Source organism: Leopardus geoffroyi, chromosome D1, assembly GCF_018350155.1.
Source record: "Leopardus geoffroyi isolate Oge1 chromosome D1, O.geoffroyi_Oge1_pat1.0, whole genome shotgun sequence".
Classification (NCBI taxonomy): domain Eukaryota; kingdom Metazoa; phylum Chordata; class Mammalia; order Carnivora; family Felidae; genus Leopardus; species Leopardus geoffroyi.
This window is the reverse complement of record NC_059329.1, coordinates 76,214,155-76,241,811: the sequence shown is the minus strand read 5'-3', so window position 1 is coordinate 76,241,811 and position 27,657 is coordinate 76,214,155. Positions and strand designations below refer to the sequence as shown.

At 34.6% G+C, this 27,657-nt stretch overlaps 1 protein-coding gene across 1 annotated transcript in view; it reads right to left on the bottom strand.

Moving 5' to 3' along the window:
• PRMT3 (protein arginine methyltransferase 3) overlaps positions 1-27,657 on the bottom strand; it is a 147,589-nt gene that overhangs the window by 48,020 nt on the left and 71,912 nt on the right. The window contains exons 11-13 of the mRNA XM_045484777.1: positions 15,822-15,900; positions 2,313-2,500; positions 261-347 (exon numbers count right to left, since the gene is read on the bottom strand). Of these exons, the coding sequence (XP_045340733.1) occupies positions 261-347; positions 2,313-2,500; positions 15,822-15,900 (354 nt within the window). The remainder of the gene's footprint in view (positions 1-260; positions 348-2,312; positions 2,501-15,821; positions 15,901-27,657) is intronic.

Genomic DNA, 27,657 nt, shown 5'->3' with positions numbered 1-27,657 from the left:
TTAGTTACATGAGAGGCAATAAAGAAGAGTCTATAAAAAAATCATTATGCAAACATGACTTTCTCCTCTGAACTAAACTAACTTTTTTGAAGTCTACTGACCTATCAAAACAGATCTGTTCAATAGCCTAACAAAGGCAAAGATAGACTGTCAAAGGCAATAGTCTTTTCCATTTATCACAAGTCTGGTAATTAATTCATTAGCCTGCCAATCAACTGTACTGCTAGTGAAATTTGTGAGAGTAGAATGAAATAGCTTACCGTGCACATGGATGTCTTTGTAATTTTCAGGGTAAAATCCGAAGAAAACTCCAAAGCTGAGACAGAGGTTGTATGGCAATCTATTTGCTACCCGTTAAAAAAGAGTAGAGGGAAGAATTTACTAAAATCGTGAAAACAAAACCAAAAACAAACAGATAAATATTACTTCTTTTTTATGCAAAAAGAATTACTGTAAACAGATGTTTTGCAAGGTTTAATCATTCAAACCTCACTTCTGGGATTGTTTGCAAATTTAAGGGCTACTAGCACTATCATTTAGTTAATTTTTATTTAAACCAAATTAGTATTTTTAGTTAGACTTCCTGTAAGAATACTATATATCAAATCATGGCTCTGATGTGCTGTTAAAGTTTTTCTAAGATACATTCAAATACTTTCAAATACAAATTTTTTCCTGTGCTCCAACTAAAATCATTTTGTATACAACCCGTGGTACACATTTGCTATAAATTATGCATGATAAGAGTTAACATTTTCATAGGAAATGCCAACTTGAAAACATATGGTAATGAAAAGGATAAGGTGTTTTAGAATTCTATTTTGTAATTGGATTTGAAGTTTGTTAGATATTAGGAAAACGGTAACAGTTATAACCAACGAGCCAAACCAATTACGAAGGTTCCACTCAGGAAAAAAATGGCCAAAGAGCCTCATGTTCCTGTTCTGCCCTAGTTCAAGCCCTTCTTCACTTGACTATGGGGAGCGGACGGAGACAAGCCAGGGCAGTGAAACCAGAAGGGATGCTGTGGAGGCCTGACTTGCCATGAGCAGATTATGACACAGCAGACACCATGCACAGGACTATATACTTGAGGCATTACCCTCTTGAAGAGAGCTTCAGAAAATTTAAAAGAAGTTACAGTTTGGTTGCCTGTTACTTGTAGAGGACTGTGGAACAGGGAACAAAATATATTTACCTAAACAAACAAATAAATGATTAATATTTAAAAAACAAAGAGAAAGGGTATGTGTACCTTTTAAACATCTTTGTTTTCAGTCTAAAAACTTCTATTTCAACTATTTATTCATAGTAGTCTTTGGCATTAAACAGAGAGATCACTGGAGACAAAAATTAGCCCCTCCCCCTAACAACTCTCCTTTTTGCTTAGCCTTGAGGCTGAGTTGGCTATAACTGTACACTCCTACCCTGAACCAAAAAATCCAAATAAATCTCTTACTATCAGCGTACCACAGCATTGAACAATCCTATAATCATTAGCCAGGCTATAGTTTTTTTTCTTAAAAGCTGAAAGCAATTTTAATCAGCTTGCTCTTGTTGAGAAACTTTACATGGTTATTACTCTATGCCAACTTTAAATATTTTACCTATTAAGAAAATTAACAAATATTTACTGAATATCCATTTTATGCAGAGTACAATTATTGATGCTATGAAAGTAACAGTGTGACTATGAAAAGCAGACAATGTTCTGAACCTAAAACTGAACTATATTCATTTATATCTAATTGAAGCAATATGACTCTTCACTGAAAATTTACTGTTTAACCCATGTAAATTGGACACAGCAAAATTCACAATAAAACTAGAGACTGACACTGTGAATAATAAGATTTTAAAACAGAAAAGGAATTAACCGAGAAATCTGAAGACAGTTGGACTTTAGTTTCATAGGCAAATTCACTGATATTACTTAATCTGAAAAAGTGGAAGAAACGTGAATGTGGGAAGTTAAACTGTATAGAATATATGATATGAATGAATAATCTGGCTGTAAATGAGAAACCAGAATAAGGCCAGGGAGGTGGTAATGAAGCAGAAATGACTTTTTGTCTGTAAGCCCCTCAGTATAAGGAATTTCAATACAAACAGAAGTGACCCCAAAGGCTGATATAATCAACTCGCAAAAATTATAACCTCAAGGTACATTAGACTGATTAATATAGGAAGAATAATCATAGTTTTGAAGGTCCAAACATAATATCAATATATTAATTTCAAATACTGAACTCATAAATGAAAACTAATAAAAACGGCAAGTCTGTTAAAATAAAATTGGTAAAAACACCTACCTTAATACTACAAGCATCGGAAACAATAGTCATTGGGTCTAAAACTTCCACAACAGCTTCTGGAATAACTGCTTTCTTCATACAGGACATGTTGAAGCCATAAACATTATCCCAGAAAGCAATTCTATCAGCATGTTTATTCATATCACTTACTGCCACAAGGCTAATAGTGCAAATATCAGGGTACACTGTAACAGATAAAATACCCAACAATTTACCATTATCTCCCTTTATGGCAAGATATACTTTAAAAGGCTAAGTATAAACACCAAAATCATCAGTATGAATTATTAGCAATTGATTACTAGCAGTGGGGTATTAAAATAGGTGTAGATCAGGGAAAACAACCAAGTTCCATCTTGTAATCTCTAAAAAAAAAATTCTGTTATGCTAATGGCAAAATTAAAATAAGGTTCCTATTACAATAGTTAAAACAAGATGGCAGAATTAAATAAACATGAAAAGAACAAATTTATTAACATTAAACTTACAATATGCTGACTTTAAAAAGATACTAAATCTTTATACATTACTCTGAAACATACAGAAAGAGACATCATTTAAAAATATATGGGACATGTAAAAAACATTATGATGGAATTTTACAGTTGTACAGAAGACCAGTTTATATTAACGTCTCTTATTTATTAAAAAAGGAAATATTTATGAGCATCAAGAATGTGCCAGATAAGTTATTCTAATTTATAGACTGTGGATCCATGTCCATGTCCCTACTATCAAGAAACTTATATTTAGACAATTTTGATGAATAAATGGACAATTATTCATGATGTAATAAATACTAAGAAAGGGGAAGTATAAGGTACGGGAAAGCTCACAGCAAAAATAGTTAATTCATATTTGGCTATCGCAGGGGTGCAGGGATATTATGTAAAATAAGAACTGAAAACCACATAAGTTAGGAGTGGGGGTGGGAAGCAGTGTTCTAGGTAGAGCAAGCAGTGTGCATATAGGGTCACAATTAATATATGCTCTAGTTTAAGAGAAAGAGATATAAGGCTACAAAGATAATAAGGGAGCAAAGAAAACATAGCTGGATAAACCATGTTAGTAAAATGGATTTTATCCTAAGAATAATAACAAGCCTGTGAAAAATTTTACATAGGGTAGCAACTTGAGCAGATGTTGGTTTTGGAAAAGCCAGATGGAATATAATGTGGGGAATGAATGGAGGTGCAAGATTAAGACAGAGACAGAATAAGAGATAGTTGTAATAGCCCAGGCGATCTGAAGTAGAGTGACAACTGTGGGAATGGAAAGGGGTAGATACATACAGCTGACCCTTGAACAACAAGGGTTTGAACTGCGCGGATCCACTTCCACATGGGTTTTTTTTGATAAATACAGTATTGTAGTGTAAATGTGTTTTCTCTTTCTTATGATTTTATTAATAACATTTTTTCTCTAGCTTATTTTATTGTAAGAATACAGTATGTAATACACATATCACACAAAACACATGTTAATTGACTATATTATTGGCAAGGCTTCCATCAACAGTAGGCTATGAGTAGTTAAGTTCTGGGGGAGTCAAAAGTTACACAGATTTTTGACTACACAGGGGGTGGGGCAGTTAATGCTCCTCACTCTAACATTGTTCAAGGGATCAATTGAATATCCAAGGGATATCTAGGAGGAAGAGCTCACAGGTTTTTAGTTTTAGCAGCTGGGCAGATTGTAGTAGTAACCATTACATTAGTGAATAAATAAGGTCAGATTCAAGAGGAATATGAAAGTCCAATGCTATGGGACAAATGGGTAAAAGTATCCAATAAGCAATTGAAAAGATGGGCCTGAAATTCAAGAGATGATCTGGGTTCAAGATATAAATTTGGGACCATCATCATATAAAGCGAAGTGTAAGTTATGCAAGCTCATGAGGTCATCTAGGGAGAGTACATAATACATACCAGAATTTAAGGTACATATGGAAGAAAAGGAGACTGGTAATAAACAGCTGAGAAGCTGGGGCCACTGAAGTAGGAAGAAAACCAAGAGAGTAAGTGTTAAGAGAAGGGAGGGAAGACAGTAATTCAGGAAGAAACTCTATTCCAAGAGTTAAAAAGTCTGTATAACACCAAATTTAAAAAATAATATTGATTTGATTTTTTCTCTGATAAATAAATAACAAAGTTAACTTTGTCCTTCAAGTAAGATTCAGGGGATTCATAAATTAAAATATAAATCAAATTTTCTTATATCAATAAACTGAATGCAAGTACGTATGTACCAAAGAAATGCACAAAAATAATTTCATTATTATTAACCAGCCTTCGGATTTAAACAGCAGAGAAATAACCCTTCCCTCCCCCTAAATTTTGTTTCTATCCACAGACTTAGGAATTTATTATTCAATGACAGCAGCATTAAATTATCTTCCAAATAAAGCCCATGATAAGATCTGTTGGCATCAAAGCAACTTCTCCTTTCAAGCCTGAAGTGAGACATCCAGACAAAATACTTGGTGCTATGTCACTGCGAAGTTTCTCAAGTCATCCGCAAGGGGGCATGGGAGTTAGATGTGACAGCTGACTGGGCTCGAGCTGACTGCCATGTAAGGTGAGTTACTTCTACTCTCTTCCTTCACAGACATGGTGAACCTCTTGACTGGGTTTAAATTCCTGATAATACAAATTCTTCAAAGAATCTGACTTTTTGTTGAATATGCTGAACCAGTAAGACTATCAGCTACGTGGAAGTATGTTTACTTTCTCAAACCAGGTCCTTATATGAGAAACAATGAAGAGTTCAAATTTTACAGCAACTTTAGATATTTGGCTACTTCTTTAGATATCCTTTGGTGGACTTAATATGACAATCATACAAGTTTCCCACATTTTGCCCTGTAATTTTATACTTAAATAGGAATATAATAAGGGCACAGATCAGGGATCAGCAAACATTTTCTAAAAAGTCACTATTTCAGGTTCTGTGGGCAATATGGTCTTTGTTGAAACTATTCATCTCTGCTGCTATACTGTGAAAGCAGCCCCAGATAATATGTAAATAAACGAGCTTGGCTATGTTCCAATAAAACTTTATCTACAAAAACAGGCAGCAGGCCAGACATGGATACCACTGATATAGACGTGGGAGAAATGGATGAGGGAGGTCATTATCAGGGCCACCATATTGTAAACCTTCAGGGAGTGTCATTCACACTATAGTCTATGGGAAACTGAATAGCCTTTGGAGTCGTGCAGTGCACAGACATTCAAATCACTACAGCCCACAGAGTTCTTCTATTTCAGGTATTATTAAAATCTTAGTGAAAAAATTTAAAATATCTTAAGTCTCTATATCAAGGCTGGCAAATTGTGGCTCATGGGTCAAATTCAACCCCCTGGCTGTTTTTGTAAACAGTTTAGTGGAATAGTGCCACCCTCATTTATTTCCCTATGGTCTATGGCTACACTGTGTTCTAGTAGCAAAGTTGAGTAGTTGAGACAGTGACTGTATGGCTTACGAAGCTGCAAATATATTATCTGGCCTTTTGTAGAAAAGTTTGCTGACCTCAGGCTCTGTATCAAGCAATAGGATATACTAGCAATACTACTCAGAAGTAAGGATAACTTTTTCATAAGGAAAAACTAGAATTTACCCCAATAAACTTGCAAATGTTTAAAAAATATTTTGGTACTAAGAAGAAGTAAAGAGAAATATGATTTTACTTTTTCTAGTATTGAGGTATATTTTTCAAGCTAATTATATTTCACAAAGGTACAGAAAAAATGTTTTTTGTATTTGTTAGCATTTGGAAATGAAATTATTTTTAATCTTTGTTAGTAAGAGCTATGAATATTCATAAAGGACCTGTAATCAATGTTATAGGTCAATCTAGTTCCATATCCACCTCCTCACAGCTGTCTAGAATTTTGGGCCACCTGCCAGAATCCTGACTAACCCTTTACCTTCACATCCTGACCCATTTGTCATTTGATTTTTGTCAGATAGAAGCATAATTGAATAATTACTCCTTCTTGTAGGTGAAATTAACAAAGTGCTGATTGGACACAGCACCCTCTTACCAGACCATTTATAAATTCATGGCTTTGACATCTGTGTCCTTCTCGATTCACTGCCCAGAATTCATTTGTCACTAGAACAGCTCACATGGTGAACAGATAAAGATGGGAAATCCTTTATCCCTTAGAAATGCCTCAAAAACTTTGGGACACTAAAGGATAAGACTGAGATGCGTAAAGAAACAATTCCTAGTAAGCACTGGCATCACTGCATATATATTAAAACCAGAGAGTAAAAAGGTTTAGAAGGATAATAAGTCAAAAATAAACTATTCTTTTCACAATATACATCAACAACATGGAGAAAGATTTTAGTAAACTAATGGTCAATGACAAAATGATTGATATCCATCAAGGGACGTATACTACTAAGTTACTAAATGAGCAAATATCCTGGAGTTGAATAAGCTTAGAAATAAATTTCTAATTTATATAATATGGATATCTACATCCTAGCTTAGCTAGGCTAAAATGTAGCTGCAATATGCATTGAAAAATTATGTACTGAAAAAAGTAGAAAACGGTACTACTGTAGTATCACTGGACAAAAGAAAAGTAACAAATGTGAAAAACACAGATCTGAAGAGGAGGAAGTAGTGTATTATGGAAATACTAAAGGAAACCTCCAAACACTATGAACCATGGTCAGTGGCTGATTATGCTGAGATGAGCTATGTGAAAATCAAGTCTGAATAGTATGATGCCCAAATTCACTTTGAAACTTTTATAAGGTATAAACCTAACACTAACTTCATTTTACTAGCTATAGCTCATTTTACTATAAATCTACAGTTTACCAGATGTAACTCAGGAGAATTCACCTTTATTGAGCAACTACTTCATTTGAAGCATCTCATTTAGACTTTTGTCTGATTCTTTAAAGCTAGATCATAATCTTCATTTTACAGATAAGAAAAGTAAAGTTCCAAGGGGTAAAGTAATTTGCCCAAATTACTGGTCTTAATCAGCTAACTAGATAACAAGTCATCTGACAAAGGTGGGTCAATTTATGGTCTAACTGCAAGATCTATATGCTTTCCATTATGCATGATGCTACATTTTATGCTTTTCAAATGGAAGAAAGGGAAAGAGGAACCCTATTTTCCTTAGGTAAATGGATACTAGTTGGAAGAGAAAGAGGAAGGAGAAAGGAGCTGAGAAAGATTGGAGATTAATAAAATTTCAGGGCAAAGTGAAGAAAACGGAAACGTTCAGCTTTACTTATTCGAGCTGAGTTAAGGAAGGAGATCATGGGGCAAAAAGAGACACTAAAAAGGAAAGCAAACAAGTAGAAATGAGGGAACAGTGAATAAGCTGTACAGTTCAGCTTTCCACATACAGAAGGAAATATAAGGAAGATAAAGCAGCAAATCCGGACTTTGTAACAGAAGCAATTTCTTAATTTCTTATTAGCATAGGTTAGGTTTCCAATGCAAATTCCAATGCAAAACCTTCAAGACAGATCTATCGTGGACCAATATATAGTTATGTATCTGCCACTCTATTTTGCTGCCCCCTTGTAAACTATTTGTGAAATTCTCTATGTTACAAGGCAGGGCCAGCTTTACCCTACAGAAGCTGAAAATGACAGAAGCTTGCTTTCCCTCTCTCCCTTGCAGGTTAGGCATGCACACATGACTTACGTCCACTAATGATAAGCACCTAAAGTTCTGGCTACTTTTCAGAGGCAGCAATGCCTTCTGTTGGTAAGATCAGCAATGTAATATGTCAGCTAGTGCCCAGTATCAGGGTAGTGGTATCACTTCTAAACCAGCGCTGTAACATAATTTTGGACATTACTCCCGGCTGCATAACCTTCCAGCCTGGTTTTCTAGTTCTCATAAAAACTTAGTAACCTACCCTACCTATTCTTTTAATAAAGTCCTTCCTTCTCTGTTGAATAGCCAGGGTAGATTTCTATTTCTTCCAACAATACCTTTGATTGATAGAAAGGAAAATGTATATTTTAAATAAATTTTTAAAACAAGACTTTCCTCCTACTTTTTGGTTCAAAAGCATCTTGATGTGGGGCCTGAACATCCATAATTTTAACAAAAAGACCCCAGTGACGGTGATGGTCTGTCAAGAAGAGAAAACAGTGAGTTTGGAACTGGCTGCCTTAGTAATTGCGCATTGTACTGGATGCAATCCTCAACTCCCTAATGTTGATAATTACAACTCAAAGATGTATATTCTGAAGAACCCCGTAAGAAATGTGAATTTAGTCCTGTGAGGGGGAAAAATCTTTCATTTTGCTTGTAATAAAAGGCAATGAAAACATTTTTTTCTAGTAATATGGAAGAAGATATCTCTTTTGATGAGCCCCTAACATTTCTATGCAACAATTATGATTTTACAAAACTATTACCAGTTTTGAGGAAGTTTCAAAGAAATGAATTATTTCTATGTGCTCCCATCAGACCACAATTTTAGTCTGACCCATTCCTGAGAATGTCAACCTTGATTAATGATGAAGGTGGAGACTGGTAGGCTTCTGGGCTGAAATTTACTCTTTTTGTAATTAGTAGATACTGTGTAGGGAGGTTCTTTGAAAATAGGTAAATATTCCAATCTTAATCAAACTTTCAGATTATTTATTTATTTATTTATTTATTTATTTATTTATATCTCAATAGACTTGTTTCCTATTTTATTCAAAGAGTTATGGCACCCCACCCTGCCCCCCAAATTTAAGGTAGAAAGTATGGAATGGTAGAAGTAAAAAACTGTCTCTACTTGCAAACAACATGAATGGTCACATAGAAAAACTTAAGGAATTTATTAAACAACTACTAGAACTATCATGTAAACTTAGCAAGGTCATAGGATACAAGGTTAATAAACAAAAGTCAATTGTATTTTTATACTTGCGGTAGCCAACTGAAAAATGAAATTTTAAAAATTTCCACTTGTAAGAATGACAAAAAATTTTAAATACCTAAGAATAAACTTAACAGAAGATGTGCAAGATCTCTATATTGCAAATTAGAAAATATTGCCAAGAGAAATTAAAGACTTAGAAAAAAACAAAAGGTATATTGTGTTTATGGTTTCAAAGATTCAACACTGTTAAGATGCTGATTATTCTCAAGTTGATCTATTCATTTAAGTCAATCCTACCACAATGCTAGCAATCTCTTTAAAATTGACAGACTGACAGATTCAAATTGATAAGATTCTACAATTTAGTTTTAGGGGAGCCTGGGTGGTGCAGTTGGTTAAGCGTCCGACACTTAGTTTCAGTTCAGGTCATGATCTCACTCATGGTTTGTGAGCTTGAGCCCTGTGTTAGGCTCTGCGCTGACAGCATGGAGCCTTCCTGGGATTCTCTCTCTCCTTCTCTCTCTGCCCTTCCCCAGCTCGCTGTCTCTGTCTCTGTCTCTCTCTCTCAAAATAAATAAAAACTTTAAAACATATATTAAAAATAAAATAAAATTTTTTAAACACACACACACACACACACACACACACACACTACCACATTGCCAAAACAAATTACAGTAATTAAGATAGCATGCTAATTGGTGGAAAGAGAGACTTACAGATCAAATGAACAGAATACAAAAACATACCCACATATGTGTGGTCAATTAATTTTCTACAAAGATGCTAAGCAACTTATGGGAAAGGATAGTCATTTCAACAAAGAAATGACTAGAAAATATTAACATCCATCCTTACTGTGTACCATACAGAAAGATTATTTTGAAATGAATCATAGACATAAACGTAAAAAGTTGTAACTTCAAGAAAAACACAGGAATATTCTATGCAAAAAGACAAAGATTTCTTATATTGGATATTTTTCTTAATATGACAAGAGACTGAGCACATGTTTAAAGGAGTCAACTGTATTTCCTTTTCTGGGAGCTGCCATTCAATTCTTTGCCCACCTTTTTTTTTTTTTAATGTTTATTCATGTTTTGAGAGACAGAGACAGAGACAGAGCATGAGCGGGAGAGGGGCAGAGAGAGGAAGAAACAGAATCCAAAGCAGGCTCCAGGCTCTGAGCTTCTTGAACCCACGAACCGCGAGATCATGACCTGAGCCAAAGTCGGATGCTTAACCAAATGAGCCACCCATGTGTCCCTGCCCAACTTTCTATCCAGTCTGTGGTCAGACCAATTTTTTCAGTTTGTACCTTCTTTTGTAACTTTCCATATGGCATATGCTGCCACTTAGAAATTTATTTATTTAGATATAACCAAATTTATCAATTTCTCTTTCAATACATGCATCTGGATGAAGTTCCTATTTAGAAAGCCTCTCTCCCCAAGTTTATAAAGAAATAATATGCCTATGTCTCCTAGTATTTTTATCCTTTCTTTTTTGCACTTAACCTTGACTCATTTAATATTTACAGTGTGTGACTTTTGGTGTAGATTTATTACTTTATAATTAATTGTGTGGATTAAACATTACTTTTTCATTTTTTCTTATTTTTTTAACACAGAGGGCTACCCAACTCTCTCAACATAATTTACTACAGTAAACTATTTCCTTAATTATATGAGATGCCATATATTGCTGGATTTATACCAGGATTCTCAATTCTGTTCAACTTATCTGTCCATTCAAGAATGAAATAAGGGGCGCCTGGGTGGCTCAGTCAGTTGAGCGTCCGACTTCAGCTCAGGTCACGATCTCACGGTTCGTGAGTTTGAGCCCCGCGTCAGGCTCTGGGCTGATGGCTCAGAGCCTGGAGCCTGCTTCGGATTCTGTGTCTCCCTCTCTCTCTGCCCCTCCCCCATTCATGCTCTGTCTCTCTCTGTCTCAAAAATAAATAAACATTAAAAAAAAAGAGAATGAAATAAACATTGTTTTAATTATTGAGGCTTTGTAATATGTTTTATATTTGGTAGCACTAGTCTGCTAGTCTGGTACCCTTCTATCTCAGTTTTCTTGCCATTAAAAAGTTTAAAAAGCCTAATTAAAAAAGAAAAAAAACTTGTATGTTGGAATTACCATTTTATAAAATTTATCCTATAAAAAATATCGAATACAGACAAAATTGAAAAAGCATAATTAACTCATGTACTTATTATCTGTCTTCAACAAATGTCAATGTTTTTGGATTACACATTTTAAATTAATTTTGGGAAAACTGGTATCTTTATGGCACTTGTTCTCTCCTTCCAAGAATATGGTCTATCTTTCCACTTATTTATCTTGTTTCTGTCCTTTAGTAGTAATGCTGTTTGCATATAAATTTTGCTTATTTCTAATTATGTTATTTTGTAACTCAATAATGTACTAAATTTTTATTATCATTTTTCAGTTGATTCACTTGAGGTGCCTACTTTGAATCATAGAATCTACAAATAATATTAGTTTTATCTCCCTTTTTATTTATCTTCTATGCTCTTTCTCTTTTCTAATAGCACTGACTAGTACCTCTGATAAAATATTGAGTAATGGTATAATATGAAGTAAATGGTATAATAGTGGCCATCCAAATCTTGTTTTGACTATAGGGCAAATGTTTTTAGTATCTCCCCATTAAACATGATGCAGGCTTTCAGTTGAAACAATATACTTTATCATGTAAGCTAGGGTCCAACTATTCTTATTTTCTCATAAAAAAGACAAGAACGTAAATTGTATTTTGTCAAAAACCTTTTTAGTATCTATGAATATGGGCATGATTTTATGTCTTAGCTCTAAGCTTTATTCATATGATTGATTATATAATATTTTGTTCCAGTTCCTGTTGTCTGGTATCAATACCATGACTGCTACTTTCATTTTGGAGGGATTTGCTCACTGAATATCTTTTTTAATCCTTTTAACTTTTCCAAATGATCTTGTTTTAATTTAAGTGTGACTCTATAAAGCATACAGAATTAGGGTTTGTTGTTTTTTTTTTGTTGTTTTTTTGGTTTTTTTTTGGTGATCCAATCTGAAGTTTTTTTTCTTTGAATAGGTCAGTTTAACCCTAATTTACATTTATTGATAGGACATTTTTTGTTGTTGTTGTTCATACTCCACCATTTTATGTTATCTTTTCTGTATCTTTAGTTTTTGTTTTGTTTTGTTTTTAAGTAGTTGACTACATGGTCTTTTTGACTTCTTCCTAAGTATTAGTTCTTCTATTTAAGAACTTCTGTGTTTTTGTTTTAGTAGTAGCTAACTTTGTAATTACATTATAAAATACATTTTGTTCTCTATTTTCAACACTATTTAATCTCCTATCATGAGTAATCATAAAATTAGTATATTTCTTTATTCCTCCCCTTCCTTGTTTTTCATTATAATTTTTTTTAATTAAAAGAGAGATGCATTGATAATACTAACAGCAAATACAGAGGTGGGCACAGAGATAGTACACAGCTTTAATACGTTTTTTTGAAAAGTTAGAAATCAAAACATGTCATAATTCAATTGACCTGAAGGTGGGAAATGCCACTTCACTTTTTTCTTTTTAAACATCACTTTTATTAAGGTATAATTCACATGCAGTAATAAAACTCACTCTTTTTTGGCCTTTTTGGTGTATAGTTCTACGTGATTTGATAAATACAGTCACTACCACAATCAAGATATAGACAGAATCTATGGTCACAAACCTCAATGGTAAATTTTAATCAATAGTATTATTTTAACATTAACTTTGTAGTGCTAAATGTGCTTATAATTCTATTACTTGATTTGTCAGCTTTAAATGAGATTCAATGAATTCCTATCAAAGATAAAGCAACTCAAGTATATACACTTCCTCCCACCTGCCTTCTGCATTCTCTTTCCAATTTTTGTAAGATGCAGCATTTGACATTGTTAGAGTATAAAATATTTACATTCTTTGTAGTTATCCTAAAACACACATTTGTTTTTGTCTTAATTCTAATTGTAAAAATATGCATTGGTCACAGCAAATCATTTTCTCCCCCCCTCCCCAAGTTTTTACTTAAATTCCAGCTAGTTAACATACAATGCAATATTAGTTTCAGGTATAGAATTTGGTGATTCACCACTTATATAAAACACCTGGTGCTCATCACAAATGTCCTCCTTAATACCCATTACCTATTTAATGTATCTTCCTTCCCTCTGATAATAAATCATCTTTTTAAGTTTTCCTCTTCATCTATAAGTTGGTTGAATGTAAAACACTACAATTTCTGACATACAACTCGTGCTTACTAAATCTTAGCTAAAAACAGAAGAAGTTTTTAGTAAACCCATTTTCATTAACTTTATAAAACTATTTTTATTAATAGCAATAGCAGTAAATGAATACCTCCAAAATACTACAGAATTTGCTTGTCAATGGCAATAACAGGGAGAATAAATACTCACTACTGGCTGACTGTGTTTTATACTCCATACCATTATATATATATAGTGAGACATACACTGAACCTAAAGTCATGTAAAAATAAACCGTGGTTCCTTTATGCTTATATGAAATTTTAATATTTTCCCTCTCTCATAATTCAATAACTCTTTCCAAAGTCTTTGCACTACTAATTGCTTAGTAAATCTTTCCTTCAGAAAAACATAAAGAAAACTTTCCTTGCAACAGAAGAACAAGCACAATACATGACTGGTGATATTCAGGAAGGCACACTCAAACACAAAACACGCTAAATAGGCTACCTCATGTTACTCATTTCTGACTTTTCCTTCTTTTCTCTTAATTCTGTTAACAAGCAACATTCACTAGCACTGCCTAGGCAGTTGAATGCTGACCTGTCTTCAATATGCCTCCAGATTACCTCAATGTTAATATTAGGTATATAAAAATACAAAAAGAACTAGAGTTAGGAGCTTTCACTTCATTCCTGATGGTGGGAGATACTCTGCTATTGTTTCCTCAAATATAACCTCATTATATTCATGCTATAAGTTCTTAATGAATTTCACCAAGAAGTCAATTTAAATGTATTAAATTGCTGTCAGTCCTTCAGTAAGACCAATGAATACCATTCAGGGAGGTATGGAAACTGAATCTTCCCTAGAACATCAAAACAAGAATCAGATTTAATAAAGTGCATTTTAATAGGGAAATAAAAAGGGATGCTGAAAAGAACATGAATATTGGAATTGACAGATCGTGATTTAAAAAAAAAAAGTCAAGGCTTGACCACTTAATATGTATCCTCTAGGACACCTTTGGCTGTTGTGAGGATTACATATGTAATAATATAAAAAAAAGTATAGTATTTGGCAGCTGGTAGACAATCCACAAATGGTAGATAATATTAGTTTCAGTCATTAGGTATAATAGTCGTTTTAAAAAAAGCCACTGAAATTATAGAATATATCAGATATAGCTAATTTTTGTAGGGTAAAGTATATCTAAAAATTCTAGCCAGATTCATGGCAGAGATCAGGAACACATCTTGAAATGCTTGCAGAAAATATAGTGATAAAATAAATGAGAGCATTTTGAAAAAGAAAGGCAATCCATTTAAAAGCTATTATAAAAGAATTCTATTGTGCTGGAGAACTTTCTGTGCTTCATGTTTTGGTCTCACTGATTTTTACTGTATCATAATCGCCAAAGTGATTTCATAGAATATGGATGGGCAGGAGGCATAAGTATGATTAAGTGCTTTATGTCACTAGTTCAAAATGTCTCATTTTCATCTACTTTTATATAACAATTTTATCAACTGTACTCTGACTGTGGAAACCATTTGATGATATTGACACTTTGGAGAAAGTGAAGGTACAGGGAGACGTGAATAAAGGGAGACAGATGCTATTCAATTCAGTTTTAATGATTTGATTCAATAAACTTACATGATGCTCCATCTACGTTCCAGGAGCTGTGGAGCTCGTTGAAGAAACAAAGATGAACAAAACATAATCCCTGCTCTGAAAGGGACTGTTTGTATATAACTGTTCACAGCAGAAGGCTTATAAAAACACAATTTCACTTTGTGTATACAGAATTAATATAAGAAAGCTTTCCAAATTTATTGGGATCCAATAAAAATACTGATAAAAAATCTAATATATACAGTATAAAAATACTGTTTGGATATGCTACACTTTAAAAACTTAGAAACCAGTCGGTTCTTAAATGTTCTCATTAAAACACAGAGATGACAGGTTTATATATTTAGTGAAGTCATGGAAAATTTGCCAGTAAAGTGTGTAATTTCCAACCCAGTATGAAATACTCTATTGGAAAAAAAAAAAACTAAATGTCATAAGGATTAAGAATCAAAAGGAGTTTGTTAGATTTTGATTTCAATTATCAAATAGTTTCTAAATCTAGTCCTTAGTATTTTTTGAAAAAGCATTCTTGAGAATACCATTAACTTAGAGTCCTGCATATCTTCTATAATGTTCTACTATCAACAGTAAACGACTGCCTTCAAGCTTCAGCTAATTGAAACATCTTTCATTTCTATTGGGAACTTTCTCCGTCATGCATAGTTTATTTGAAATCCAAAGGTTCACTTGGTTCTGCCAGACTAAAATTACATTATTAAAACTAGAATTTTATACTCACCTGATCCTCCTTTTGCCAAGTATTTGTTCTTTGCATAAAGGACAGAATCTAACATGGACTCAAAAAGAAGAAAATAGCCCTGCATAAAAAACATGAAAAAAAAAGGATTTTAGAAATGCACAATCAATATCTTCATATGTAGAACATTTTAAATATCTGGGCTACTCTTTTTATAAAAGGCATGTTTTTTTGTCTCTGCCATATACTTTTCTGCAAAGTTTGAAATTACTTTTTGCATTAAATTCTCCAAGTAATTATAACGTGGACACAGAAAGTTTATTATGGTTGAATGTACTGAACCTTCTTTATCTGTGCTTCCACTTTCTAGACTATTTATTTCTTCCTCATTAAAAGGAAAGTCTGAGACAGAAATTGTTAAAATACCCTCTAACTCCCCTTGGAGTATTGCAATATTAATAATCTAGACAGTGATTCTCAACTAAATTTTGTCCCCATTTCCCCCCCCCCCCCCATCCCCTGCAGGACATCTGGCAACGTCTAGTGCCATTTTTGATTGTCACAACTTGGCGGGGTCGGGGGAAGGTAGGATGCTACTGGCATCTAATAGGCAAAGCCAAGAGATGCTGACAAACAGGCTACAACATGCACAGGAAGCCCTCACAACACACTGTCCAACCCCAAAGTTGATAGGGCTAAGGTTAAGAAATCCTAGTCTAAAACACCATTTTCCAAAGAGCTTCCTGTCCAGTGACTTTCTCTTTTGTTTAAAAAAAAAAAGGGGGCGCCTGGGTGGCTCAGTCGGTTAAGCGACCGACTTCGGCTCAGGTCATGATCTCACGGTCCGTGAGTTCGAGCCCCGCGTCGGGCTCTGTGCTGACCGCTCAGAGCCTGGAGCCTGTTTCAGATTCTGTGTCTCCCTCTCTCTCTGATCCTCCCCCGTTCATGCTCTGTCTCTCTCTGTCTCAAAAATAAATAAACGTTAAAAAAAATAAAAAAAATAAAAAAAATAAAGGAAGGGAGGGAATCTTTAAGAAACACAGATGCTTCAATAGTTCTGGAAACTGTTAAAGTAAAGAAATTTGTTGAACATACCTAACCCATGTGTTACCCACTTTTTGACTACAAACCTCTTTTTTTTTCACGTATTACACCTATCAACACCTTGCACAACTAGTGTTGTTTTATGTTCATGGACTACAGCTCTGGAGTACTCCAGATTTTAGAGACCAGTAATGCCTCTGCTATGAAAGGACAATTTCAGTACAGGTGAAAAGAAAATTTACCACTACTGGTATCATGAGTGAAGGGTAGATGTCAGCTTGAGTCAGTCCTTCTCCTTCTAGAGGCCACCGCCCCCCCCACCCCCCCACCGCCCCACTACCCCAGGGCAGCAGGGACAGTCAAGTGCTCAGCACAGTGCTTAGCACATAAAACACTTTATTACTGCTTAGAGTGAAACAACATGAATTCTGCCCTAATGACAGCATTCTAAATCAAAACTGCTCTTACTTCATTTGTTCTGTGCACAAATAACTGACAGGATAAATACAATATTCTTTAACCACGTGAGCAAAGACTTTTTAGAGGGGTCTCGAGAACAAGAAAAACCTGCACACCTGGGATGGATAATCTTCACAAAAGATTAATAAACAGCACATTTAAACCTATAGAAAATATAGCTCTCAAGCCTGAATCACTTAAAACAACCTAATTAAACTGACACCAGCAACTCTACATTGATGTTTACCCACTCCCAGCAACACACCAATTCACTGAGAAGAAAATGCTTGCCTACAAAAAAAAGACTAAGCAACAAAGCTCTTTTATTAATGTGTCAACGTTAGGAAAATTAAGGACTTGGTGAAAACTGTTTTCTGGCTAGAGTATTTCAGTAATACGTCTGACTGTTACAAGTTAGTTCCCTATTAATATCATCTGTGTACTCAAAGAACAGGGAACTTTTGGAAGTCAACTAAGAAATCTTTATCAATCCAACATAATTCATGCAGATCAATACACACAAATGCTTATAAATAAGCACTCAACTGTTGATTAAAGCAAATTATAATTTATGCCAAGGAATTATTAAAAAATAAGTCTTCTATTTACCTTATGGGAAAAAGATCAGCTGGTAAAACATGTTAATAGGTTAGGTGAAAAATTGTCCGTATTTATAAGGTTACTGCATATTAAAACATTAAAATAAATAAAATAAATTCACATATTGGTAAAAATTATTCATTATAGTCTAGTCTTTTTTGGAAGGGGGCAAAAAAAATTAGTTTGTCATTGATTTCGCAGTGTGTCAAACTGTTTCTAGTATTCACTTTCGAACTGGTTGGCAAAATCTAAGTACTTTACTTCCCTATGTCCAAACTCTGTCTTAATTCCATGTACTACAAACAAACCAAAAGTCTTCTCCATCAGTAACTGAAAGTAGCTCCTTCTAACAACATGCTTATTTACTGCATTTATGACAAAGTTATTATTAGCCATCCACCAGAGATTAAATTGCAGCATATTTTAAACTGGTGCTGCAGTCAATACCAATAGTGTAGTGGCAAAGAGGGTACACTTCAGGATTTAAATCCCAGAGAAATTCTTTTCTCTATGTGACCTTGGACAAGTTAAATTAACACCATTGTGTCTCAGTTTCTCCATCTGTAAAGTGACAACTATGGTATTCTACTTTATATTGGCTCCTGTGGGGATTAAATATGTTAATACATGTAAAAGGTTGGAAAAATAAATCTTATTTATTTAGCTAAAAAATTAAGAGCTATTTAAGAATATATTTGTAAAGGCTAATCAATTTTTTTAAATTATGGGTTTTTTAAAATTTATTTTTGAGCGAGACAGAGAGAGCGTGTGCGTGCAGGGGAGGGGCAGAAAGAAAGGGAGATGGAGAATTCCAAGCAGGTTCCGTGCTGTCAGTGCAGAGCCCGACGTGGGGCTTGACGTCACAAACTATGAGATCATGACCTGAACTAAATAAAACCAAGAGTCGGACACACAACAGACTGAGACACCCAGCGCCCCTAAAATTATGTTTAATAAATTAGAGAATAAAGGCTTATCAGTCTGTTCAGAATCATATGTTTATTCAATGGTCCTATATTACTATCCATGAGTCAGAACTGAAATTCCTGTCTTTGCTTTTTCAGGGATCTATGAATCATTTCAGAGATCTTGTATCATTTCTTTTCTCAGACCAGGCTAGACTATGCATATCTGTGCACACACACAAAAAAAATAAAACGCTCAAAATTTCTATACAATTAAGAAACAGAATTTTAAAACCCAATAAAAATAATTTGGCCACATTCACCAAATTAGTGCCATGGAATTCCTACTTTAAGATTCTTCTCACAAAGATAATCACAGGGATTTTTTTCCCCTAGGCAAAAACAAAAACAAAAACAAAACAGTTTTATTTAATACTTCAAACTTTGGTATTTATACTTATGACTCTCCCATATGTCTTCTTCTATTGAAAATAACAAACATTAGGGGCGCCCGGGTGGCTTAGTCGGTTAAGTATCCAACTCTTGATTCCAGCTCAGGTCATGATCTCACAGTTCATGAGATTGAGCCTGAGTTGGACTCTGCACTGACAGCACAGAGCCTGCTTGGGATTCCCTCTCTGCTTCCCCTCCCCCAGCTTCTGTCTCTCAAAATAAATAAACACTAAAATAATAATAATGTGGGGTGCCTGGGTGGCTCAGTTGGTTAAGTGTCTGACTTTGGCTGGGTTTTAGCCCTGTGTCAGGCTCTGTGCTGACAGCTCAGAGCCTGGAGCCTGCTTTGGGTTCTTTGTCTCCCTCTCTCCCTCCCCCTCCCCTGCTTGTGCTCTGTCTCTGTCTCTCTCTCTCAAAAATAAATAAACAGTAAAATAAATAAATAAATAAATAAAATAACAAACATCAATAAGCATTTTTCCACATACCCTATAATGATTACCTTAGCTAAGCTTAAAATTCTGATCAAACAGTAAGAGATAGTTTCAAAAGTTCTAACTATTCAAATAACATAATTTTCACATTATAGAAATCAGCACTAGAGAGGTTAAACGATTTAAGTCATATGATCAGATGAATAATACCATACAAATTTTAGCTCCCCTTATAAAACACTGGCTTTAAGATTCAATTCCTACTGTTGCTAAACTCAAGCGCAAACAAACAAAAGAAAGAAGACAATCATTCTTGGCAGTAAAAATATCCCTTTTTATTTATTTATTTTTTTTTTTAAATTTTTTTTTTCAATGTTTATTTATTTTTGGGACAGAGAGAGACAGAGCATGAACGGGGGAGGGGCAGAGAGAGAGGGAGACACAGAATCGGAAACAGGCTCCAGGCTCTGAGCCATCAGCCCAGAGCCCGACGCGGGGCTCGAACTCACAGACCGCGAGATCGTGACCTGGCTGAAGTCGGACGCTCAACCGACTGCGCCACCCAGGCGCCCCAAAATATCCCTTTTTAAAAGCCATGCTTTTCCTTCCCATTTTCTCAGACAGTCATCATTATTAGGTCCGAGAATTTCTGAAAGCAGATGATGAAACACTTTTGTTGATACAGGTAAAGGATTTAGCACAGTGTTTGGCATAGGGTTAACACATAAAACCTATAAAAGGATGTATCACATGATTCTTTAGTTTGGCAGAAGGCACTATGTGGAGTCAGCTACCATGTGGTAGAACTGGGCTAAAATGGCTAGAAGCAGAAGGCTAAACCAAGTCTTTCTTCTTTCATTGTTCCCATTTTTATCTTTTTCTCTCTTCATTGGTATACAATTAAAAATGGTATTCTGAATCTATTTCTGATATGTTTTTCACTTCAGCATCAAGGTATTGCTTATGTAAGTATATGATGAGGCTTCTATTCTGTCTAAATAGCTTATAAACCTTAAGTTAAAGAAGAGCTGAACTAGTAAATTAACAGAAAAGTATTCCTTCGAACCAACAATAGATTACACATTTCTTCATATTTAACGTACCTCCTAAATACGCTACTCAATGGAGACTGGCCATTTTACTGGCCATTCATTTCACTTAGTAGTCAGATTTCTGCTCAAGTATTACCTCCTCAGAAAGGTTTTTCCTGATTATCTCCACGTAAAATATCATCTTTTTCCTCCTCTGAGCTCTATCTCTTTACCCTACTTCGTATTTCATTGTGGCACTCATGAATTAAAATGTTGTGTATTTTTGTGTTTAACTTCTGACTAAAATTAAAATGTAAGCTCCAAGAGGTGCAAGAACTCTATCTATCTATCTATCTATCTATCTATCTATCTATCTATCTATCTAGATATCTGTTTTATTTTTGAGAGAGAGAAACCTAGAGTGAGCGGGGCAGGGAGGGAGAAGGAGGCACAGAATCTGAAGCAGCCTCCAGGCTCCAGCTGTCAGCATAGAGCCCAATGCAGGGCTCGAACCCATGAACTGTGAGAACATGACCTGAGCCGAAGTCAGACGCTTAACCAACTGAGCCACCCAGGCGCCTCTATCTATATTGTTTGAAGTTATATTACTAAGGCTACAAATGTGGCTGGTAGACAGAAGTAACTCAGTAAGGAATTTCTGAATGAATAAAAGAATCAGAGTTACTAATATACATCATTATATTTGTTAAAATGAAACTATCTGCTTTTTGCTATTTTTCTGGTACAAAATAAAACTGGTTATTTTAAAATGCTGTTTTGCTTTCAAATTAAATTTCTCAAATAGTAATAGTAGTGATAGTTATTAGTGATTAGTATTGTATTAAGTATCTTTATAAGGATTAACTTATTTAATTCTTCCCTAAAGCACATTTTATTGTTATTTCCATTTAACTGATAAGGTTTACAATGTTGAGTAACTTAAAAAAAAAAAAAGTTAATAGTTACAGAAACATCTGAATGAGCCAGAATTTGAACCTTGGTCTAACTGCAGAGTATGTTCTGTATAACTATTCTATGTTGCTTCTTAAATTGATTTATCTAATTGAAAATAAGATTTAGTATTTAAAAGGACTCAAGTGTTTTGAAATGAAAAATTTCCCACAGAGCATATTAAACAAGATTAGAATTTATAATAGATATATGATTTATAATATTTCAAAGTGATAACTTGGTTGGCAACTGGCTCTTAGCCACTGTCCATTATGAAAATTATGTTTGGAAAATCAATGCAAACATTAGAATATATGTAGAACCAATACATGATGTCTATGAGAAAAATACATTTAGCTTAAAATATTAGCAGATGAAAAGATTCATATATGTATTGCTAACTGTTGACTTTTCCCTCAAGTGGAGGGAATGAAGACAGTTCCTTCATTCTACTATAGGCTTCCTATGTGATAGAATAGCCTTTAATTTCCTGGGAACTGTCCTTGGTTCTGAACCAAGTCATTTATTACTGATATCAGAAGGCGCTGCTCCAAATGCCCGGCTCATCTGCAGTGTAATTCAGACTGTAATTTCACAGGCTGCTGCCTCACCTGTAGGGGTGCCATCTGGAAGAGAATTATACCCAATATTTTCTCCCATGATGCTCATGGGGCACTCTTCTTTCCAAACTGACATTTACTTTTTAAAATTAAAATTTGCGTTTACACTTCAAAAATTAATTACTACAAAAGGAACACACAGGATTAAATCTGGGACTAAGATATTAACACTGTTCATTGAAATGGGAATCTTATTTTTAAAATGCTTGCTCATATCTTGGATAAATTAATGGTAAAAGAAACGTGATACCTTCAGTCTAAGGTCTTCTCTAATTTTTTTTTCATGCAAAAACTGAATTACAGATATACTCCTAGGCAGAATTAACTTATTAAAAAAAACAGAGGCAGGAGAGATCACAAATAAAATGAAGAATTAATCTAGGAAGTCAAGTGACAAATACTCAATAATTGAATTTATCTAAAGATAAAAGTACAAGATTACTTCTAATAAGTAAGTATGGCTATCAAATCTAAACCCCAATTTTTAGTATATTTCTGAAGCATAATAAATATTTATGACATCTTTTTCCAATACTACTCTCAATTCTATTAAGTTTACTGTAGACAGAGCTGTTATCCAATGGTACTGGGACTATTAGTTTGTTGTTAATTGAAAACAGTACTTTTAAGAAAAAAAATACAAATACACATATAGTTTTGTTTATTAATACTCTCTGACGGTGAATCTATGAATTAGAATCTTCACAATCTTCCTTACATAAACCATATTCATCATAGATTGTAAGTAATCTCCAGTTTTGGCTATTTTAAAATAGAAAAAATAATCTAAGGGTACTTGGCAAGTGGAGAATCTCTGAATACAGTGACTCCCACCTTCCTGCTTCTAGTCTTTCACAACTGATTTGTTACTACTTTATTCAACAGGAATTTTTTTAAAATCTTGTTCAAAAGCTTATATTAACTGATATAGTTAATATTAACTGATATTACATAAAGAAGCAGGGAAACAAACACAATAAGCTCTTGGTAAACATGTAATACAACTAATAGGAGCAAAACAAGAGCAGCACAATAAAAGGTAATTTATCAGCTTTAAGTGTTCAGTTAGGCATGGAATTTAGCACCTTATACAAAAAAAGAATTCAGAACATCATTAATTTGATGAACTAAACACAGGCTGGTAAAGAAGTGTCTATCGTATATTCATGTGACAAAATATATTAATGATGCCACCTTTTAAGGAAAATTTTCTCTTATGTCCCATACTAGGTCAGGTGGGCTTTATAATATAATGTCGTTTAGAGATTGAGTTATTATCAATGCATAGATATGAGAACTTTAAAGCAAGGGTTCTCAACCTTGGCACTGTTGACAGATTTTGGGCCAGATAATACTTTACTGTAGATGCAATCCTGTCCATTGTATGACGTTTAGCAGTACCCCTGGCTCCTACCTACCAAAACCACCGGCACACCCCTCCTGTCTCTCCCTCCCAACCTCCTATTGTAAAAATTTAAGATGTTTCCAGACATTTCTCATTGCCAAAATATCCCCAGGTGGGTAAAACTGGACACCCCTCACCACTGAGAACCACTGCTCTAGAGATATCAAAAAAGTAATTAGATAAGTATTTTCTCCTAATCTACAGTGCTCTCTGCTAAAAATGTGCCAAACTTAAGTTTTTACAAGATATGATGTAACTTCTATTTATTTCACTGTTACATTAATAATAGTCTTACACACTGAATACCTGAACTGTGAAGTTTTTTCAATGATTCCCCAGTCTATCCCATGACTCTTTAAAAAAAAATTTTTTTTAACGTTTATTTTTGAGACAGAGAGAGACAGAGCGTAAACAGGGGAGGGGCAGAGAGAGAGGGAGACACAGAATCTGAAACAGGCTCCAGGCTCTGAGGAGTCAGCACAGAGCCTGACGCGGGGCTCAAACTCACGGACCATGAGATCACGACCTGAGCCGAAGTTGGACGCTTAACCGACCGAGCCACCCAGGCGCCCCTCCCTTGACTCTTTTAATTTAAAATGTGCTAATGCTAATGAATTTATCACAAATGTGATAATGAAATTATATGAGATTTAAAAAATTATGTAAAATCATTTTGGGTAAGGTACTTTCCTTACTGACAGCTCTAAAATCACTGAGAGAGATATGCTTACACACTTGGCAAATGCAAGGTAGCTGTTGATATTAAGCAACAAGAATATCTGTATCCTTTACATTAAGTTACTATAGAATGGGTAGGAAAAATAATGTTTGAACATGTATGCACACATGCGCGCGCACACACACAGATATCTTCTCGATGTTTTATGTGTCTAGCTAAGAAATTTCTTAAAGCAGAATTTCTGGATTAAAGGGCAGGCACATTTAGGTTCTAATCTGCATCAGGGTGCCTGGGTGGCTCAGTTGGTTAAACATTTGACTCCAGCTCAGGTCACGATCTCACTTCAAACTCTGCGTCGGGCTCTCTGCAGTCAGCTCGGAGCCCACTTCAGATACTCTCTCTCCTTCTCTCTCTACCCCTCCCCCAACTCTCTTTCTTTCTCTCAAAAATAAACGTTAAAAAAAAAAAAAGATTTTGATCCATATCATCAAGCTGCCTCCAGAAAGACTGACAATTTTTATCCTCACAACTGTGTAACTGAATTAAAGATATATATGTGGATAAAAAAGAGATAAAGTTCGTAGACAATATTTTCATATTCTGGAGTGGGGTGGGGGAGAGAACTAACTATAAAGAAAAAGACCAATAAGTTTGACTAGATTAAAATTCAGAACCTGTGTTCATCAAAAAACATAAAAAGAATTAAAAGGCAAATCCGAGTTTGAAAAGATATCTCACACACACACACACACACACACACACCCCTTTACCTGCCACAAAGAAAACTCATCATTAAGAAAAACACAGGCAATTCAAAGGAAAATGGACAAAAGAATTATACACAATTTCTTCACAAAATAGGAAGTCCAAATAGTCAATAATCGTACGTAGAGATGGTACATATGGTAATGATGAACTTCATTAGTAATTCAAACACAATGAGAAACTACTACTGATAACAGAGCGGCAAGAATTATGAAGTCATACAATGTTCAGTGTTGACAAGTATATGGAGTAATAAAAATTTTACTACTTTGGAAAAGTTTGGCATTATCTAATAATGCAGAAGAGCAGTGCACCCTGTTATCTAGCAATTCTACTTAAAAAAATTTTTTTTTAAAGTGTATTCATTTTTGAGAGGCAGAGACAGACAGAGCACAAGTGGGGAGGGGTAGAAAGAGAGGGAGACAGAGAATTGGAAGCAGGCTCCAGGCTCTGAGCTGTCAGCACAGACCCTGACATGGGGCTCGAACCCACGAACCGTGAGATCATGACCTGAGCCAAAGTCGGACGTTTAACCAACTGAGCCACCCAGGTGCCCCTAGCAATTCTACTTCTAAAAATACTCCTAAAAAAGCACACTCGACTGTAATATCATACATGTACAAGTATACTATAACATTATTATTCGTCATTGTAAAAGAAATGGAAATGATCCAGTACCCACCAACTTCAGAATAATAAACACACTGTTGTATATTCACACAGGAGAATATATAGAAATGAAAATGAACAAATTATGCATACTGGCAATATTGATGAAAGTGGCAAAAATGTAAAGAAAAGCAAGGAAATGATCACCATAGAGGTCAGGTGAGTGGTAACCTCTCTGGGGTAGGAAAGAAGTTGTAACAGATATAATTAAAAGATAAAAAGATACTGAAAAGACATTTGAAAAAATATGTAAGAAAGACATTTGAAGATGAAATTAGAATATAAAGATATCTAAAGAAAGGTGAAAAGATACTTGGCAGCTGCTTTCTATATTTGGATCTGACTGGTGATTATACAGGTGTTCATTACATAACTATTTCTTACATTGTAAGCTTAGCGAATCTTCTGTGTATGTTATATTTCACAACTTATTAAAAGAAAGATTTACATGCCTAGTTATATAACATGCAATAGTCTGGGAGAAAGCAAAAGGAACACATACTCAAATCTGTTTATAAATGCTTAGAACACGTCTGGAATAGTACACAATTAATTAGAAAAATGCTAAAGTAAATTAAAGGACCAAGAATATTATCAGGGACAAAGAACAATACTTCATAATTATAAAGAAGCCAAACCTTATCAACAATACATAACAATTCTAATGTATATGTACCCCAAAACCACATAAAAATATCTGAAGCAAAAACTGACACAAGTGAAAAGAGAAACAACTCCTGAAGTACAGGTAAAAACTGTATTATTCTTTTAACAGTTAACAGAACAAGTAGACTTAAAATAGTAAGCATTTAAAAGACGTGAATCATACTATCAACCAACTTGATCCAATTGGCAATTATGTAACAGTCCATTCAATGACAGCAGAATCCACATTCACTCAAATTAATGTGGAACATTCAACAAAATAGACCATATTCTGGGCCATAAAGCAAGTCTGAACAAATTTAATGGAATGATAAAATACACAGTATGTCCTTTGATATCAACCAAATTAAATCATAAACGAGTAAAAGAAAGATACCTAAAAAAAACTGCCAAACACTTAGAAATTACATAACATACTTCGAAATAATTCATTGATCAAAGCAGAGATCCCGGGGTAATATTTTGAGTTGAATAAAAAAAATCATGGGATAAAGCTACAACAGTCATAATGGGAAATTTATTTAAGAGATGAAAAAAGCAAAGTGTAGAACAATATGCAAAATATGCTTACCCTACCCTAAATTTAAGGGTGGGGTTTGTCAGGTATTTTGTTCACTGTTTTATCCTACCTAGAACAGTGCTGGGCACCTAGAAGCCACACAATATTTGTTCACGGAATGAGTGTGCCAAGGAATAGAAATACACATTTTATAACTTATTATAATGTCTCAGGAAGGATACTCTAGAAACTGGTAACAAATTTTGTTGGGGGATTCTGTGTAGGTCCTGAGTGGTAAAGACAAGATGAAATTTGGAACTTCTATGTATTATTAGTCAAAAAGCAATAATAAAATTTTACATGTATATAACAAATAATTTGTCAGAGCAGCTATTTCATTATTTTACTTGATCATTATCTTCCATACAAGAGGAATAATTCTAGTAGCTACCATTTATTTAAAAAGTTTTTTAATGTTTATTTATTTTTGAGAGAGAGAGAGAGAGAGAGAGAGAGAGCGCGCATAAGCAGGGAAGGGGCAGAGACAGACAGAGACACAGAATCTGAAGCAGGCTCCAGGCTTGAGCTGTCAGCACAGAGCCTGATGCTGGGGCTCAAACCCATGAGCCATGAGATCATGACCTGAGTCGAAGTCGGACGCTTAACCAACTGAGCCACCCAGGCTCCCCACTACCATT